The sequence below is a fragment of the Lissotriton helveticus genome, chromosome 3_1 (assembly GCF_964261635.1).
Source record: "Lissotriton helveticus chromosome 3_1, aLisHel1.1, whole genome shotgun sequence".
Classification (NCBI taxonomy): domain Eukaryota; kingdom Metazoa; phylum Chordata; class Amphibia; order Caudata; family Salamandridae; genus Lissotriton; species Lissotriton helveticus.
The window spans coordinates 1052441432-1052460822 of NC_136061.1; the positions used below are offsets into that span (position 1 = coordinate 1052441432).

General features: G+C 44.3%; 1 protein-coding gene across 1 annotated transcript in view; it reads left to right on the forward strand.

Annotated features, from left to right (window-relative positions):
• ABCB11 (ATP binding cassette subfamily B member 11) overlaps positions 1 to 19391 on the forward strand; it is a 574638-nt gene that overhangs the window by 303631 nt on the left and 251616 nt on the right. The window contains exon 3 of the mRNA XM_078681619.1: positions 5479 to 5497. Within this exon, the coding sequence (XP_078537745.1) occupies positions 5479 to 5497 (19 nt within the window). The remainder of the gene's footprint in view (positions 1 to 5478; positions 5498 to 19391) is intronic.

Sequence of the window (19391 nt, forward strand, 5' to 3'; positions counted from 1 at the left end):
CTCTGGTAATATGACAACTTCAAGTGAATTAGAGAAAATGGAACAACATTCCTAGGCCATTGGGGATTGGTCCTTAATACATTTTGGGACCGATCTCGAGAGGGGATGCTTTTAAATGGTGCCTATTAGGTGAGAGTATGAAATTGAAGAGCACTTATCAAAAACCACACACAGACTTTCTTGTAGTGACACAGATGGAAGACCAGTAGGCCTGACTAAGGCAGCCTTCTGAATTTCAAGTTTAATTTGTTCAGTCTTTATGTTTAAAAAAGATGCAATATGTTTATAAAGCACAATTTCAGGAGAAATATGCGATTGATACAGTCAGGAGACTGGAGATCTTTTATCCATTTAAAGAGTTCTTTCGAGAGGTTAGGAGCATTGCTTAAGCATTGTGAAAAATAAGTTAATTTACCAACTTTTACCTGTTTGTGATACCCCTTAGACATATTTATAAACAAAACTTTTAAATCACTGTCATACGCTTTGAGCAACTTAAATTCAATCTGATGCAGCTCTAATTTCATGTTAATTAGAGAATCAAGGGTTTGCTTTCCTTTTTTACAATAAATATCATATCAGTACAACTGGAGCTATGCATTTTTAAAGATTTCAAGTAAGTCGTGTACAATTGCTACTGAAGCTCTGCGTTGGTGGTAATTGCGAGCTGTCGATGCTGCAGTGGGACATGCAGATCCTGCACTACCAAGTGTCACGATGAGCCAGGTTTGCTGGAACTTTGCATTGGCAATCAGCCAGATAATGTGCAAACAGGCCTGTTTGCATTCGCGAGGAGTTTACTATTTCACTATTTCTCTTGTTTTTCTGATATAGCAAGGGTCCAGGGTCTAAGGAGCACCTCTTGTGGGTCAGAAAGTAATTCCAACAGAGACCAGCAGGCCTCAGACAGGTTCAGTTGCAGGTCCAGGCAGCAGGCCCGCTGGGGAGTGGCAGGGAGGCTACTGGAGCTTGTCATGTCCCTCTAGCCCAGAGCAGGAGGTCAGTCCAGTCAAATGACCCTTGGAGTCACTGCAGCCTGGGATGATAGGTGCAGGTCCACTCTTCCATCTCAGCAAGCAGGACAGCAGGCACTAGGGCAGCAGAGTAGCAGGACAGCAAGGCAGCAGTCCTTCTGGAGGCAAAACACAAATGCAGTCCTTCTCCTGTAGTATTCACAGGTCCCAGGTTGTACTGAAGAGTTGGGTCTAAGTGTACACTATTATTCCTGGTGACCAATTTAGACCAGGGAGAGTTTCTAGAGAATTCTTTTTGAAGTCCTTGAAGTTTCCTGCCTCCCTGCCCTGCCTCCAAGCTGGCTGCATGAATAATGAAGTGGTGACATGTCCCTTGTGTGAAGTCATGGCACAGCCTATTCAGTTGCAAGTGGGGCTGTGTCCAGCTCTTTCCCCTCATCCTGCCAGTTGATGGCCCATCCAGGCACATGTAATACCTCTATTGGTGGGCAGTGTGGGAGGAATAAACAAAGTCCAACTGCCAACTACATCCAGTCATGAGACTCAGAAAGAAGATGCAGGCACCCAATGGTTAGGGCAGAAAAATGCCAACATTCTAAAAGTGTAAGTTAAAAAAATTTAACTTAAATCTGACTTTACCATTGAAGAGGATCTTTAATTACAATTTTGCAGACACCAAGCATAATATTCCTATCCGTTACCAATTGAAAGTTATCCTTTATTAAATATAATAAGGCAATCCAATGTTATCCTATGGGAGAGGTAGGCCTTACAGTAGTGCAATCTTTTTTTAGAGTTCGCACTACCAGGATATGTAAAAGTTAAAAGTGCATGTCCAACCTTTTGATTAAAATGCACTGTGCCCTATGTGCTGTGTAATACATATCATAGTGGTGAATTTTATGTATTATGCAGGCTGCAGTGTGAGGCCTGAGACATGTTTAAAATGATTACTTTAGTGGGTGGCACAATTGGTGCTGTATTCCCACTAACAGTGTACATGTAGTACCACTTTACCAGGGACTTACAAGTAACCTAAGGGCCTCATTTACGAGGTCATTGTGCTGCCAGTGCGTCACTTTTTTTGAAGCAGCAGCAGCGCAGTACACCTGCCCATATTTACAAGGCCATGTAAAGTCATGCTGCAAGACTTTTCACAGCCTTGTAAATATGAGCCCCTTTTACGCATTACTCTGTGTGAAAGGGACGTCCAATTGGTATTGCTGTGGGTGTTTCCAAGCAACATCTATGGAATCTGACAAATTTCCAGATTAATAGAGTTTTGTAAAGCTGGGAATGCGTCAGAATCCTATGCCTTTGCAGGAGAGGCGTAGGAGTGACACAACGGGGAGAAATAATTCTATTTCTCCTCGTTTCTCTCCTTCTATGTGTGCATAGAAAGAGGAAAATCCCATCAAAGCTTTATGCAATAGTGCCAATCCTCAAGTACAGTCTCCCCACTCTCCGTCCACTTGCTGTAAAGTCTCCAATCAGATATAACTGCTTATTTGAAAGGTAAACACTTGACTCGCCCATTTTACAAAAAACTGCTCGTGATCATACTATATGACTATTGTCTCTAGCATCTGTCTGTTAAGATTCATTTTTTTCAATGCATTGGATCCATATTTATTTTGCATTTTGTGACCAAATTAAGTAATACAATTGTATATTTATACACTTTGATCTCTGTCCTATTTTAGGAAATTAAGCAGCCACATATAACAAAAAACACTAAACCCCAAAGTAAAAATATGATAACATATGCTAGAAATCTCATCCTGCTTTTTAACTAGCCATGCTGTCTACCTGCTCAGCTGCTGGTTTGGAAATCATGAAAGACAGCATGGAGAGTGACTAGAAGCTCAATTTCGTATCATTCACTGGCATCTCTATCATTCCCCCAAAGACAAGTTAACACTGGCACCTCTTTCACAATGAAACTTACATTCCAGTAGTCAGATAAGAAACGAGGGGCACCCAGCTGCCTTAAGCACAGTAAACGCCATAACCCACCTTTTGCTAAACTTTAAAGTAAATGATACAGTCATCATTGTATGTACGCTAGTTTTGTTGGAACTTTCAGGAGTAAATCAAGGCAATGCAATTTAATTATGCACTATCTGATTGCATAGAATAGACGATAGTTTTATTTACATGTTTTGTTTCTCAGTCAAGACATAAAATTCCTTGATACATTTAAAGCACTGGAATGCGCACAACGGTACATACTCTGTGGCCATCTGCAGTCCATGGGCAGCACCCATGAGCATTTTCTGTCAGTGGGAAATGCATCTATTGTTATTAGCAAATGTGCCATATTAATGCAGGGGAGGGGCAAGTAGGTACAAAACGTGAAGTAAGGTAGGGGAGAGCTAAGGCGCACGACCTCGGACCTGGGGATCTGGGTTCGAGTCTCGGTAACGACGCCAAAACCTCCTGTGATTCTGGGCAAATCACTTAATCTCCCCGTGCCTAAAAATGAAAGTGTGTGTCCTCGTGTAAAACAAACAAAAATAAAAACGTAACTTGTGCTATGTAAAGCGGTCTGATACCTGATTCGGTTCGGGTCTAGTTCGCGCTATATAAAACTCTACAAAAAAAAAAAAGGTTCAAAAGAGAAAAAACACACAATCTGTACGTTCTCCGTGCTAAAACAATTCCCCTTCATTCTTTAACTGAATATATTAGCCGACGATTTTTATACTCGTTGTCGATACATGTTGTGATAGGAAGGTCACAACTGAGAATCCCAACAAGCTGACTCGGCCTTCCATGCTTCCCAAGGAAGGTCACAACTGAGAATCCCAACAAGCTGACTCGGCCTTCCATGCTTCCCAAAGTTGTAAGGGCATTAAATTAGATAATATTAACTATGTGTAAATTAATGTAAAATTAAACCGAGAAACCACATCCGAGGAAGTCAAATCATGGAAAACCTGTTTTGAAGAAAGACAATATTAAGGAAATATTAAAAAATCGAAAATTAAAGAAAACATTTTAAAGGAAGGACACTTTTAAGAAAAATCCCAGATTATATTCAATTTGGTTGGAGTTTCGGACTGCTGTGGGTTTTGGGGTTAAGGGATGAGTAATGTTTAGGATGATGAGGAGTTTAAAGGGGCAGGAATAATTGGAGCTCGGGCACAGAAAAGGGTTTTTAGGGTTCAGAGATGGGTGGAGTGCAAGGTTGCTGAGGAGTTTTAGGGCTCATGGATGGGCGAGTTTAGGGCTGGGGAAGTTTTGAAAAGTTCAAATAGGGTTAGGGGCTGGGATGGTGAAGAGTTTGTAGGGTTCAGAATGGGGTGGAGTTTAGGGTGGTGATGGTCTTTAAGGATTCAGCGATGGGTGAAGTTTACATGTAGAAAGGGGTTTAAGGGTTTAGGGATGAGTATTTTAGGACAATGAGGAGTTCTTAAGGGTTATGGATGGCTGGTATTTAAGGGAGGTGAGGGTTATTTTAGGGTCAGGGATGAGTAGAGTTTGGGTGTGCTGAGATGTTTTAACAGATATGGGATGAGTGGGGGGTAGTCATAGAAAGGGGTTTTTAGGGTTCAGTAATAGGTGGAGTTAGGGGTAGGCAGTGATTTTATGCTTGAGGATGGTGGAGTGTTGGGGTAGAAAGGGCTTTTAGGCTTCAGGGATGAGTGATGTTTTGGTATGGTGAGGGATTTTAGGGGCCAAGGATTGATGTTGTTTAGGGGATGTAAGGTGTCAGCAATATACAGGTTCACGGGTGGTGATGGGTCAGCAAATTAAACACATTCAATGTATTTGTTTGACAATATAAAAGATATAAATATGAAATAATGTCCCCTGAAGAAAAATACTGAAATAAATATCTCTGACAAAACAGTTTTTGAATGTTCTGAAGATTGGCAACCATTGCACTTACACATAAAAAATAAGCATTCAAAAGCCAATTTCAACAAAAAAGATATTCCACTAATTGTTTTTTATGAAAAGGTAAATGCCATTCATTCTGAAAACTTCCATTAAACAGTTTAGATGTAAAGGTTTCTCAGTAATGGTTTACCAAAAAATTGCTTTTCTGTGAAATCACATACAGCCAATATTAACACTTGGCCTGGGCGGAGTTCACGGAGTTCCATGAGTGCTGAAAAACCTCTGCCACACTCCGCGGAGTATGGCAAGCGGCAGAGTGAGGTAAATCGTGCTGCTTGCATTCTCCAACTTAACGTTGACAAGCAGAAATTCTGCACTCTACGCAGAGAGTGGAGTGGGAAAAACTATGCAGACTCTGCAAGCAAAGCAGAATTTTATGCCCAGGACTAATTAACACCTGTTATTTCAATGCCTTAGAAATGCCAGGAGAGTAGTATGAAGCACTATATACAAAAGCAATTGTTTTTTTGGATTGTCGTCAAGATTTGCTGGCTGTGAACTCTATCAAGATGTATTGGAGTATCAGCTCGACCCACTATTTATTATGAAACATTTATTTCCATAAATGCTCATTCTAGTTATATTTTCTTTCTTCCAGATAAGTTAAAGGACACAGGGTAAGTTATTGTATTATTACCTTCTAGTAGAATGTGTGATTTTGCTTTCAAAACACTGAAACAAGAAATGCATTTTGGAGAGCGATTTGTCTATTTGGTTTTTAAGCTTTTCAATGAATAGTAGATATGCATGAGCATTGGGGATGAAATAAATCATTGGGGGCCTAATCACAAAAAAATGTTACTGGATCTATTACATGTCCTTCATGTTAATTAAGAATGCATGTGATGCAAACATGTATTATCACCATAATATGAAAGCAGACTTGTACAGGTGGTAAAGTAAAGCAAGTATATTTCTAGATGATTGTTTTATTGCAATTTGTTGTGGTGGTGGTGACGTGTTGCTATGTTTCTTTTGCTGCATAATTACATTAAGTTGTTGTGGTTTACTGCAGTTGCTGTGTTGCATTCTCTTTTTCCTGTTTAATGCTCCGCTGTGTTATTTTTGTGTTGATATTGAGCTTTGTTATATGTGTTGGACCTGGCCCTTTTTGCAGGGTTATTCCCACACCTTTTGCCTTCTTCCTTCTATTTTGTCGGACCTGTTTAAATTGGTTTTAGGACCCTGGGCACTTTACCACTGCTAACCAGTGCAAAAGTGCATATGCTCTCTGTCTAAATTGTGTTGGTGATTGGTTTATCCACCATGGGCATATTTGATTCACTAGTAAGTCCCTATTAAAGTGCATAAGGTGACAGAGGGATTGCCTTTTAAGTGTCATTTCCCATTGAGAGCTGATAGAGATTTGAAGTTTGGGGTCTCTGAACTCACAATTTAAAAGTGCATCTATTGACGAAGTTGTTTTTTTAATTGTGGGTTTGAAAATGCCACTTTTAGAAAGTAGGAATTTGCTTGCTTAACCATTCTGTGCCTCTGCTTGTCTGTAGAATCCACATCTGGGTTAGGTTGACAGTAGGGCTCTTGTGCACTCACTCTATACAGTCACGCAAAGGGAGCTGAGGTGTGCCTTGCATATCCTGTTGGGCCATCACTAGGCTGATGGACCTTCCTGAGCTAGTGTGGTGGGAGGAGTAGTCAATGACACCTGAATAAGGCTAGCCTGTCCTCACATAAATCTTTCTCAGCCCCCTGTAGTTAGTCTAGAGCCAGGTCAGGAAAAGGCAGGGTCTTATGTGTTACAAAGATTTTCCTTTGAAGTTTGCCTACTTCAAAGGCTGAAAGGGGTATAAGTATTGTACTTCTGATACTCTCAAATCAAAACACTTCTGGACTAAAGGACATTCTGCCAGGAAGAAGAACTGAATACTGTAGGAGGGACTGACACTCTGTCTGCTGCCTTGTTGTGCAGGTCTGCTGCTTGCTGCTTCTGTCCTGAGAGTGAAAGGACTGGACTTTGCTTTCTATATCCTGCTTCCAAGGTTCTCCAAGAGCCTGTGCGTGCTTGCCTCCTGTTAAGTAGTGTCGGGGCGATCAAAAACTTCACCCACCAGTGCCTGGGCTCTTCTGCTGAAAGCCCTGACTTGCCAGGTGGTGCAAAATCCAGTTCCAGCGCCCCTGGAAGGGCAAAATCCATGCATCATCCATGCATCATCTCTCAGCACCCGTATTCTCGAAACAGTCGCACCATGCGGCTAAATCAACACATCGCCGCTGGGCATCTGAAGAATTGACACAGTGCCTGCAATGTGGCTGAGAATCACCCCAGCCAGAGTCCCGTGCATCGTGGTATGCACTTCGGTGGCACCCACCCTGACTCAGATGCAGTCCCTGCTTTGCAGCGGTGAATTCGACTCAGCGCCTGCTTCGCCGCCACCACATTGACACAAAATATCTGAATTTTTGATGCATCAAACTTTGACACTGTCTCTGCATCAACGCTGCCCAGCAGTAAGGAACCGAGTTTGCATGCTTGGAGATCGATGCATCACCTCCCCTTCCAGTAAAAAAACAGATTCATCACCTCCCCTGACAGTAAGGAACCAACACATCAGCTCCCCTGCATAGCAGTAAGGAACCACGCATCATCTCCCCTGGCCATAAGGAACCAATGCTTCACCTCCCGTGGGAATAAGGCACCGACTCATCGCTTTGTTTTTCCGGCACCTCACATCCCTTGCGCTTGTTTTCATCTTTGAATTTTGACACATCCCAGGTACTTTGTGCTAAAAGAGACGCATCCATAGGTTCCTAAGGACTACATTTCCTTAACCTTTTAAAAGTAATATTTTTACTTGTGCATGTTGGATTTATGATGTTTTGGTCTTTTTTATTCAGATAAATATTGGCTATTTTTCTAAAGTGGTGTGGACTCCTTTTGTAGTGTTTTCACTGTCCTGCTGTGTTTGGGTACAAATGTTTTACACATTGCCTCTGAAATAAGCCTGACTGCTCATGCCAAGCTACCAAGAGGGGGAGCAGGGGTTATCGTAGCTGTATGATCTCCTTAGCCTTACTAGAGTGACGCTCCCTACTTGGAAAAATTACATACCGACTGCCAACTAGAGACCCCATTTCTAATAGTATGTTACTATTTTGTATTTTATTGCATTCTGTAGCTACTTTAGTGATGTCAACAAATACTTCCACATCATCATCCAAAATCAGTACATTCTTTTAACATTCCAGTGTCGAACACCTTTTACCATGTAAGGTGGTAAAATACCGCTGCTCTATCTATTTATTTAGGAAACCATTTCCCCCAAAACTGTTATGGAGATTGGTCTTAAATTTGCACCTAAAGAGCTCAGTTAACGTAATATGACCCCAATATCTATAGGGCATCCAAATGACCTTGTTTTCTACATATTAGATTAAATTCACTCTTCTTCAAGTTTGATGTCTTGCAGTGAATTACATAATGAGATGTAACATACTCTATGCTCATGTAACAATGTCCAAGAAATGCAACGTAGAGCTTGTGAATGTCAACGTACACTTCTACTAATCTAAAATATATCTCTAAGAAAACAATATTTATGTTTTTAGTTCTCAGTTCTCACTGGTCGAAGCATTTGCTTGTTCATTTACTTCTGAAGTGGAAAGATGAGGTTGGTCACTTCTCTTATGGCAAGTGGATAAGGTAGTTCAATTCTAATTAAATATAGCTTTACAGTCCACTGTTGAGGTCTATACTGGGTGTTAGAGGCACAGAAGAGGACCAATAACAAGGGTCTTTAACAACCAGGATAGCCGGAGGCATCAGGCTATAGGCTAGTAGAACAATCCCTCCAGTGAGGGTAGAATATTCCAAATTGAAAAAAGGGAGAAACAGAAGGAGAAATATTGCAGGATGTTGGAGCAGAAGACTTATACCAGCCCTAAGGGTCTTGACCTACTCCATTGTCTTCACTGGAGCCCCTGACAATACAATATTCTAATAAACAATTGAAGTAGTACTGTTCTCAGTTGATCGGACTGTACGAAATATATGTTATATCAGCTATCCCAGAGTGAAAGGAGGTGGTAGTTCGGTTATAAGTAGGAAATAGGATAGGGTAGTTCATGAGTGGATAAAGTCATTAAATGGCTAAGGCAGTTGAATTTTAAAATGGTTAAAGAGTAAGGAACTTCGGGACACATGTACGTAGCTTTTTCTCAGTTGAAAATTACCCAATTTGCAGAATCTGGCCAATTGCGACTGGTTAAAAAGCCTTTTTCTATGTACCAAACCCTATTTTGCAATTCGGTAACCTATGGGTTAGCGATTCAGTATTAAGAAGGAAGTTGTTACCTGCAACCCTTCCTAATAGTGACTTGCAGTGGTATTTATGAATGTTTAGTGACTTAAATACGGTCACCAAACATTTGCTTTTTACTTCCAAATTCAATATGGTGCTAACCCATTCGTAAACGTGATGATGCCCCCAAGGGACCCCTATCCCTTTGTGAATGTATGAGAAAACGTTTTTTAAGAGCAGCAGTGGCCCACGGACCTCTGCCCACTCTTAAAAAATTAAAAGAAAACTTTTATTTAAAAATGCATTCCTTTTTTCTTTCCCGTTACTTTATTGAAAAGCAGACAGTCATGGTTGTCTGCTGCCCCAAGCAGGCAACCATCACTGTGTTTTGAGCAATTCCCATTGGGTCGCAAAATGTGACCTACCTCATGAACATTATTGAGGAAGTTTAATTGTGACCTGTTCACAAAAAATGCATCAAAGACACATAAGTACATATGTGTTTGTGATTTCCTAATAGCGAATCGCAAACAATTTGCTAATAGCAATTCGCAAACGGAAATCTTAGTTCATGTCCCTACATCTCTCAAATTACATGTCAACTGAATCCTTGCCTATGACCTTGTACAGTGCTCTGCTGCCTTTGGCTAGGTTTTTTCAATTCAAATATCACATACATACATTTCTATCGAATATCTTAGTGTCATTACCATACATATAGAACTGGACCACGATTTGATGAAGTAGAATGGCCAGCGGTTGCATGCAGATGATAAATAGGAACAAATACACTATTTATGGCTGATGGACACCACTGCTGATCATCGCTGCTTTGGAAATGTATGGATGTAGGATTCTGTGACGTAATAATTTCATTAAGTTCAGGCCTGTACCTGAGAGACTAACCTCTGTGAGCATGGGCAGAAGTATGGAGTGATTGATAGCATTAAATGCCGTAATTTTACAGCGAGGCAGTTTATTTTGTATATTTTAAAACAGAAATAGGGTATTAAGACGTGGTCAGAAAGCTGTGCTGATGTCAAGGTTATATGGGCATCCACTCCTCCCTTAAGCAAGCCTTGGTAAAGCCAATCGATCAATCGAGCCATTTAATAAGCTAAATTGCTTATTCAATAATTGGACTGTGTACATCTGTGATTGAATAGATGGCCAAATGGGTGGATGTGAGAGTGTGTCAACAGTTACATAGATAAATGAGTGCATGGACGTGTGAATGAAATAGTGACTGAGTGCATGGATGAATACTCTCCATCTATTCTTATTCCACATGATGGCTAGTTGAAGTTAAAGATGCTGAGGCACAGGTCCAGAGGAGCACATCTTTAATAAGGTATAGTGCTCATGAGACAATCAACATACTCAACACTGTTAGAAAAGATAGAACACACTGTAGATTAATAAAGTCTCCCAAAGTCACTCCAACTGTTTCCCAACATTACTGGGAAAAGTGGAAATAAAATTATGTAATTATGCTAATTATGAATCAGATGATGATGCATCAAAGAATGTTGAACCACCTCTTTTTCTCACTTGAGGAACATGCAGTTCAGTGAGTTGACTGAATCGTTGAAGGGTATTGAGATACCAGACGTCAGGAATTAAAAGCAAACGGACCCAGTTGAAGGGGTAAACAAGGAAACACCAACATACAAAAGGCCATTTATCTAGATACCTAACAAACTGGTTTGAATCAAAATAATTAAAACAAAGAACAAAAGCATGCAAAAATCCTTAACTGATCATTCGAGCATTTGGGGTACTCAAATAAACAGTGTTTATGTACCATCAGCTCTGATTGCCATTGAGAGACACTGTGATACTAAACATTGATCAGTAGACATTAAGTGCTAATGAAACTGGGAGAGTTGAAACACCAAACTGCTCACAGAACATCAATAGTGTGCATTTTGTCTACCAATACGGAGCCGTTTCCATTAGTTGAACTCTGAAATTCCTTCAGAAGAGATAACGCAACAGCAAGTATTCACATGGGTATATCTACCTACAGCTGGTCTCGATAACAAAATACTCAGCAAAGCTAATCAGCAACTCATTTATTGATGGCTATATAAGATGAAAAATATTATGACTTCTAAGGAACTATTCTCCAAGCCTGTGGGATTAGAGGATACATGTCTGATTATCCAGGGAGTATCACATTTTTGGCTATAGCATGATACCTCGACCCCTGATGAGCCTGAATTCAAAAGAACTCTCTAATTGTTGAGAAGCTATCTATTTCTGTTATTGGGTTTTTTCCTTTTTTGTTTCTTTTTCACTTTGTTAAACAGAATTGTATTCAACCTCTTGCGCTTCAATAAAAAAATAAAATAAAAAAAGGCACTCTACAGGATTTACATTTTACATACAATGTAAAGCAACCATCTTGACATTTCACTTTGAGTGGCGCGCGTGCTATAGCCAATAATATGAGACATGCATGTACAACCTGTATTCAATACAGCCAGATAATTATATTACAAGAAGGAAAAAAATTAAAACTTACATGTTCTTCTCTACCGAATACAAAATCATAGTACATAACTGTGTACAGGTTATTCAATAAAGACACAAATAAGCCTTGGGTAGTCCCTCGGATACAAAAGGATGTCGAGTCCTCACAGCTTGTAGGATAACAAAGGTGGAATGGGTGGCCACTTTCGGTGCCTAATTCGAGCTGGTGGTTGTATGTGGAGCCCATTGGCACTTATTTTTGGGGACCGGCAATTATGTTTCCTTATAAGACTCACCCAGAGCAAGAGACTTAATAACACCCAAGGGGGAAAGAGGGAGGAAGAGAAAGACTCAAAAAACGGGACAAAGAGAGAAAGCAGGAACCTGCAGGAGTGAGATAAAGGACAGAGAGTGACCTGCTGATAGATTAAAGAGGCATGAGGTGGGATGAAGATTGTGATGCCTTGGTGTTCGCCACGCCATGCACCTGCAAGTTTCTGAGGGAAAACCTGGTCTCTAGCACTCATTATTTTACAAATGAAGCACCGGCAAGGATTCCCTCTACTTTGTCCTGCTTACGATTTAATTTAAGAAGCAATATACATATATATATACATATATATATATATGTGCGGCCTAAATTTGTATATACCTGCATTCCGTCTCATAAGAAAACATCAAAATAATGCCAATGAATCCAGTAGAATGATATCTAAGGCGTGTACGTTCACCTATACTAAAGGAATCGCGATCTGTAGGCAGAACGTTATGCCATAGACTATCAACAAGAGCCATAATCTTATGAACCCCGGGAGGCCATGTTGGGGTCCGCCGTCTCAATCTGCACATAGAAAACTCAAAATGGCAGCAAATCGTAGGCCGTTGGCCCAGTTCCAGGCACCAACAAGAACACAAAACAAACTAAGAGAAGGCTCAATGTGACATCTAAAGTGACTTCCAACCACGAGGGGCCCTAAACAGACTTAAAACTTCAAGTAAGAAACAAAACGATACGTAGAGTGCACGCCAATTTATGCAAGTAGGTGCTTTCAATTCAAATAGACATCCTGGAGCAACAAAGGAATATGCAGATACTTTGAGGAAAATGGTCCAATGTTCTTTACTTTAATTGTACACATAATAGGCATTAATCCCTATATTAGTCAAACACAGGGCAGTGGATGTGAATATCATTAGCCAGGAGGCGCATTGGGTTTTGTTTCAGGATGCATTCTTTATCCATCAAATAGTCCCGTCCTTATGCATCTTGTTCATTGCAGTGGAAGCAGTTTCTAGGAAGCAGAAGAGCTCACTCCATGCCAGGAAAGTGAGCGAGGAAACCTCATCTGAAGTCCCTTGATGTATATTTAGAGGGCCAAAGCGCCTGGATACCCTATAGGGGGATTTGCCACGCTTTATAAATCCTGATTGATTGGTTGAATGATAAATGATCTGGCAAACAGTTAAGGCCCACTGTCCCCAGATCTACACATGGTCAGCGACTAGCTGCCGCCTCCCCCCCAATCCGGCACCCAACACCCAGGAACGTGGACACGAGACGTGTTTTACTTTTTGGAAGGCGGGCGCTAGTCGCCCGGCCGTATTTATTAAAGTATGAAATTATAAAAGGTTTTAATTGCATAATCAACAATGAATACAAAAATCAGCAGGACATTCAGTTATACAATTGTTATCAACAAGTTTGAGAGCCTGACCTTAACAAAACTCTAATACAAGTTGTTCCTAGCTTAAACTAAACATCCTACCTTGATTTTTGTACATTTCTGGCCATATGGCAGGGTCACTACCGGTGTCAGGTCCTACAAGCTGCGCCTCCCCCCTAGAAGTGCGCATGCGCAGTGTTACCCCGGGAATTGCCCGGTCTACGCCCCAAACTCCATTTACCCACTAAAGGAGGGCCCTTACTCTGCGCCGGTGGCGTCATGAGTCCACGCGCGTGGGGTGGCTACCAGCCTAAGGAAAGCGTGAACTACTCCTACCCGCGCTCCTTTGCATATTACCTTGCCCCTGGAGTACTGGGAGTGGCCCGCAGGCCCCTCCCCCCGGGCGGGAACCTCCATAGGATGATGCCCGCCCCCTCAGACCTCAAATATGTGCTCACCGATAATGACCTTACCGCATGTCCCATACCTAATAAATACCACGACCTATGGAAAAAATTCTAAAGGACAACTACACTGGCTAATAAATAACAGTATCCACGCATAGCTAAAAGGGGAAAAAAGGCCTAACGACACATGGCATAACATTACAATTCGGTTCACTCATGTTACTCAAAATTACAATATCAACGTATAGCTACAAAGGGAAAAAAGGCCTAAAGACACATATCTTCAAATACAGTTCACTTCACACATCACTTTTCTACAAAGGGGAAAAAGTCCTAACAACAGATCACAAAATACAACAACAGCCTACTCTCTCCCGCGGTCCATACCTTTGAAACTTACCATTAAACCGGACATAACGCTGCTTAAACTTTGTACCAAGGGATGGTGGGAAACAAAGAAGCCCCGAACGCGGGGCACAACGTTCAGCGAGGGAGCGTCCAGGGACAAGGGGGTCTCCTGGGCGCTCCCTACCTCTTATTCCCGAGGGGCCGGGTGGCCCCTCCTATCGCCCGCCCCCCCCGACCCGGAACCAGTCCATTGAATCCGGGTCAGGAGGGGCGCCGGCCAATCGGCGGTGGGCCGCGCCCCCAAGGCACGCCCCCACCGTCGAAGGACCCGAGGGGAGAGGAGGTGAGACGGTCGCCGCGCCGCCATGCGTGCGGGGGGGCCGAGGGCCCCCCCTTTTCACATGGTCAGCGACTAGCTGCCGCCTCCCCCCCAATCCGGCACCCAACACCCAGGAACGTGGACACGAGACGTGTTTTACTTTTTGGAAGGCGGGCGCTAGTCGCCCGGCCGTATTTATTAAAGTATGAAATTAAAAAAGGTTTTAATTGCATAATCAACAATGAATACAAAAATCAGCAGGACATTCAGTTATACAATTGTTATCAACAAGTTTGAGAGCCTGACCTTAACAAAACTCTAATACAAGTTGTTCCTAGCTTAAACTAAACATCCTACCTTGATTTTTGTACATTTCTGGCCATATGGCAGGGTCACTACCGGTGTCAGGTCCTACAAGCTGCGCCTCCCCCCTAGAAGTGCGCATGCGCAGTGTTACCCCGGGAATTGCCCGGTCTACGCCCCAAACTCCATTTACCCACTAAAGGAGGGCCCTTACTCTGCGCCGGTGGCGTCATGAGTCCACGCGCGCGGGGTGGCTACCAGCCTAAGGAAAGCGTGAACTACTCCTACCCGCGCTCCTTTGCATATTACCTTGCCCCTGGAGTACTGGGAGTGGCCCGCAGGCCCCTCCCCCCGGGCGGGAACCTCCATAGGATGATGCCCGCCCCCTCAGACCTCAAATATGTGCTCACCGATAATGACCTTACCGCCACAGGCCAGTATTGTTAACCGACGATCTGGCCTCCCCCTCTAGCCCCTGCCTAAGGACACACCCCTCCTATCCCAGCCCTCTAGCCAAGCCCAGATATTGTCAGACCATAGGACATTACCCTCTTCTGTCAAATGAACCCCGTCCTTCAAGTAATACTTGTGACCCCAGATGCACCCATGAGGTATTGACTGTAACACGGGGGTTCGAAACAACCTATCCAACCGTGTGTTGATCCTCTTTACCGAGTGATTCAATGCCCTGACCGAATGACCCCCCCGCCACTGAAGTCGAGGTATTAGTTGTGACCATACTAGTGTGCACCCGGGGCAGGTCCTAGCTATCCAACCCGCTGTTGAGATAATCTCCTCAATCAAGATGCGCCTGCCCAGTGTTGCCAAATCGTTCTCCCCAAGGTGAAGTATCACCACTGACGGTGGAGCCCGCTGGCGTGCTAACAGCCCTTGGAAGAATCCCCTAAACTCGTGAAGACACAACCCTCCTCTGCCAAAGAACGTGATATTCAACCCTAGTTGTGCCGCCCTTTCCTTCTTGTCACCTGACAGGAAGACACATTCCGCTCGCTTCACATATGAATGACCGACAATCCAGACATTGTTCTTTGTTGTTTCCTGTTCGCCGCTCCGTGCCGATGAATATTGGCGGTGCCCGACGACAAATTCCTCCCCTGCGTAACAGGTCTGAGAAACTGTAAGAGAGCGGAAAGAGACCAAGCGTGAGTGACAGGTAATCATAGCATGTCAATCCGAACATAACGTTTATAGCAGTCTGATGACCACCTCCCAATTGTCTTCACTCTTTCCACTGGGAGGCCCCCCGCCACCGCCTCAGTTGCTGCCCCAATCCTGAAGGAATGAGATCCAAAATCTCTAGGATCAAGACCCGCTTTTGTAACCCCTATTTCGAACACTCTCCTGAATTGATACCTGGTCAAGGGGCTCCCGTCGGCGTGACAGAGCAACGCCCTGCCTGCTGAACCGACCAATAGTCCCATGAGTGATTCTACGTGCCTCACCGGGCAGCACGGGTTGGCGGGGGCCCGTTGCAGAACTATGGTGTGACCCCTAGCTTCTTGATCGGTCTTTGATTTCTGGATAATCACCCACATGGTGTCACCCCTTATCGTCACCCCAGCCTTCTGCAAGCCACCTAGTATGTCAGACTTGGATCCTGCCACAAGTTCACTAATTCTCAGTGCCCCATAAAATGCCAGGGAGAATGCCGCCCTAAAAAGAAGCACTTCCCACTCCGAGTTACAAACAATCTCCAGTATGCCCAGTAAGGCTGTTAGCCGGGCCAACCCCATGGGCTTCCTCTTATCCTTCTGGTGTCCCTGAATACGGCGCCATCCCCTTAAAGCCTTGCGTATCATAAAGGTATTAGTGGGATCCCGGAAGCCCCTAGCTTGAGCGAAGAATGACACTGCTGCCCTATGTCTGGTTGCCGCTGCCACTGAGCGCCCCTCTTTGTGCATCCATTCTAAATAGGCTGCAAACCCATCCTCCTTCGCCCAAAGCACTTCCCACTGTGGCCCCAAGAAAGAACAATAAGACAGAAACGCCCCTTCGTAAGCCGTCTTGGTCCTGGGGGCTAGGCTAGCGACCACGAGGTCTTGTAATCTGGGGCACCAATCTGCCAAAGTACTGCTGGGAAGTGTGCTGGCGAGGGGTCTGCTGTGGGGAGATGTTCCCTGAAAACCTGCATTTTGAAGCGAGAAAGGGAGTCAGCAGCATTGTTTAAAACACCAGGGACATGTTTGGCTCTAAAATTAGCATTCAGTTTAAGGCACCGCAGAACAATTTCTTTGACCAGACGAAGTATGAAAGGACACCGCGCCCCCTGCTGATTGATACATTCCACCACTGTCATGTTATCTGACCAAAACACCACTGATTGGTTACATAGGTGTTCGGGCCAAACCATCAGTGCCACCCATATTGGAAAAAGTTCCAGGAAGCCAATGTTGCTGAGCAAACCCCATGTGTTCCATTCTTCTGGCCATTGTTGAGCGACCCACCTATTCCCTAGGATGGCACCAAAGCCCACACTACCGGCCGCATCAGTCCATAGTCCCAACTCCGCTGATGTCGTGAGCGGGTCGGGCCAGACCACCCTACCGTTAAAATCCTCCAGGAATGCCATCCAAATAAGCATATCCTGGCGAATTTCAGACGATAGGCGCGTGCGGTGGTGCTTTTCCCTCAGCCCCTTCATCGCGTGCGCGATGGAGCGAGAGAAGGGGCGAGCCATTGGGATGATTCTTAGTGCGAAATTCAGTTGCCCTACCACCTCCTGTAATTGCTGCAAAGTGACCTTCTCCTTCCGGAGGCATAACTGTAGCGATGTCTTGAATTTGCACACCTTGTCCTTAGGTAGTCTAAAACATCTCTCCATTGAGTCAATCTCGATGCCCAGAAATTCCAAGCAGGTGGTCGGGCCCACCGTCTTCCCAGGCGCAAGCGGGACCCCAAAAGCCCGCATGAGCACGCAAAATTCCTGCAATGCCAGTGCGCACTCCTGAGAACCCGCTGTACCGAGGAAGAGGAAATCATCTAAGTAATGCATGATCCTTTGATGGCCCGTCACTTGTCTCATGGCCCATTCAAGAAATGAACTAAACATCTCAAAGTAGGCGCAAGAAATAGAACAACCCATAGGCATGCATTTGTCCATGTAGAACCTATCCCTAAAGGTGAAACCTAAAAGATGCTGGTCCGCCGGGTGGACTGGGAGGAGGCGGAAGGCGGATTCTATGTCTGATTTCGCCATCAGCGCCCCGGGTCCAGTGGCCTGCAATAAGGTAACAGCCTGATCAAAAGAGGCGTACTTAACACTACAGATACCTTCGTCAATGGCATCATTCAGTGACGCCCCCTTTGGCGCTGACAGGTTATGAATCAATCTGAATTGCCCCTTCTCTTTCTTGGGGACAACTCCCAGTGGGGAACACACAAAATTGGGTACTGGCACTGCAGGAAAAGGGCCAGAGATCCTGCCTAAGGAAAGCTCCTTGTCAATTTTGGCGGCCACAACAGCCGGATTGTGTGTGACTGATAATTGATTTCTACAGTGCGTACTGCCTGTGTATCCCCCGGCCGGGATCCTAAAACCTTTAGAAAAACCTTCCTGGAGTAGGGTGGCCGCTTTGTGGTCAGGGTATCTGTTCAGCAATGGAATCATTGCCACCACATCCACTGGAGTGGGGGGGCGTAACCTGTCTGACTTATAGTGGCTTTCCCCTACCCCTCTGTCCTGTGTTACCTTGCTTGGACCTACAGGTAGTTTCTGGATGAGAGGGGTGCCCACAGGAGGAACATGCATGCCTAAACTTACACGCGGCCCTTGTGCAGGTACGCCTATTAAAATCCCAGCACACCCCTTTCTTCTCTGGCCCACCTGCCCTAAATTTCCCAGGTACTTCACTCGTTTGAGGGGGCCGAAAGGGCTGCTGCGGTCTAGTGAACACCTTGACCGCACCGAACTGAGGGGGAGGTGCAGTGTCAGAGAACTGTTTGTGCCAAGCCAAGGAATCTACCGAGTCCCATGGCAACGATCTATTGAATTCCAATGCCTTCCTAAAATTGACATCATAACCCTTCCATGCATCCCCAGAATACTGTTGACTCCACCCCACAATCCTGCTCGAGTAGCAAGCCAATGCAGCCTGCAGATCTGGAGGACGCTCAGCCTTAATTGCAGTGAAAACAGCCCATGCTTGCATCCAATTATTGAGATTTTCCTCAACCCTGAATCTAGTACACTGCGCCCTCCATTCACTTGGGAGCATCCACTCTTTCAGTGCTTTTGCCTGCTCCATTTCCCTATTATCCAACAATAAAGAATAAATGTACACGTATTTATCAGCCCAAATCATTTCTTTCACAGCTAATGACACATGCTGAGCTAGATTTTCGCTCCTGGAAGGTATCACACCGTCCCCTAAGAGCGGCAATGCCACTTCCTTACCAAGTGCGGGCACCGGGGGCGGCTGCCCTTTAACTCCGTCCAGCTGGGGAACACTTGGACCTGCAAGGGGAGAAGAAATTGGCAATGCAACACTGTCGGCGACCGGTGCCGATCTGATTTTTTCTACAAACCTTGCCGCCTCTGCCGCATGGTCTGCAGAATTCGGGAAGGCTCCCCCTTTTTGGAGCCATGGCATCATGGCCGTTAACTGAGATAACAATTCGGGTGGCATTGAATCTACATTACCCCCCGGGACAACAGGTACCACTGGGGTTATGCCCAGTGGTCCTGGCACAGCTGGCAGGGCGGGCGCCGGGTGTGG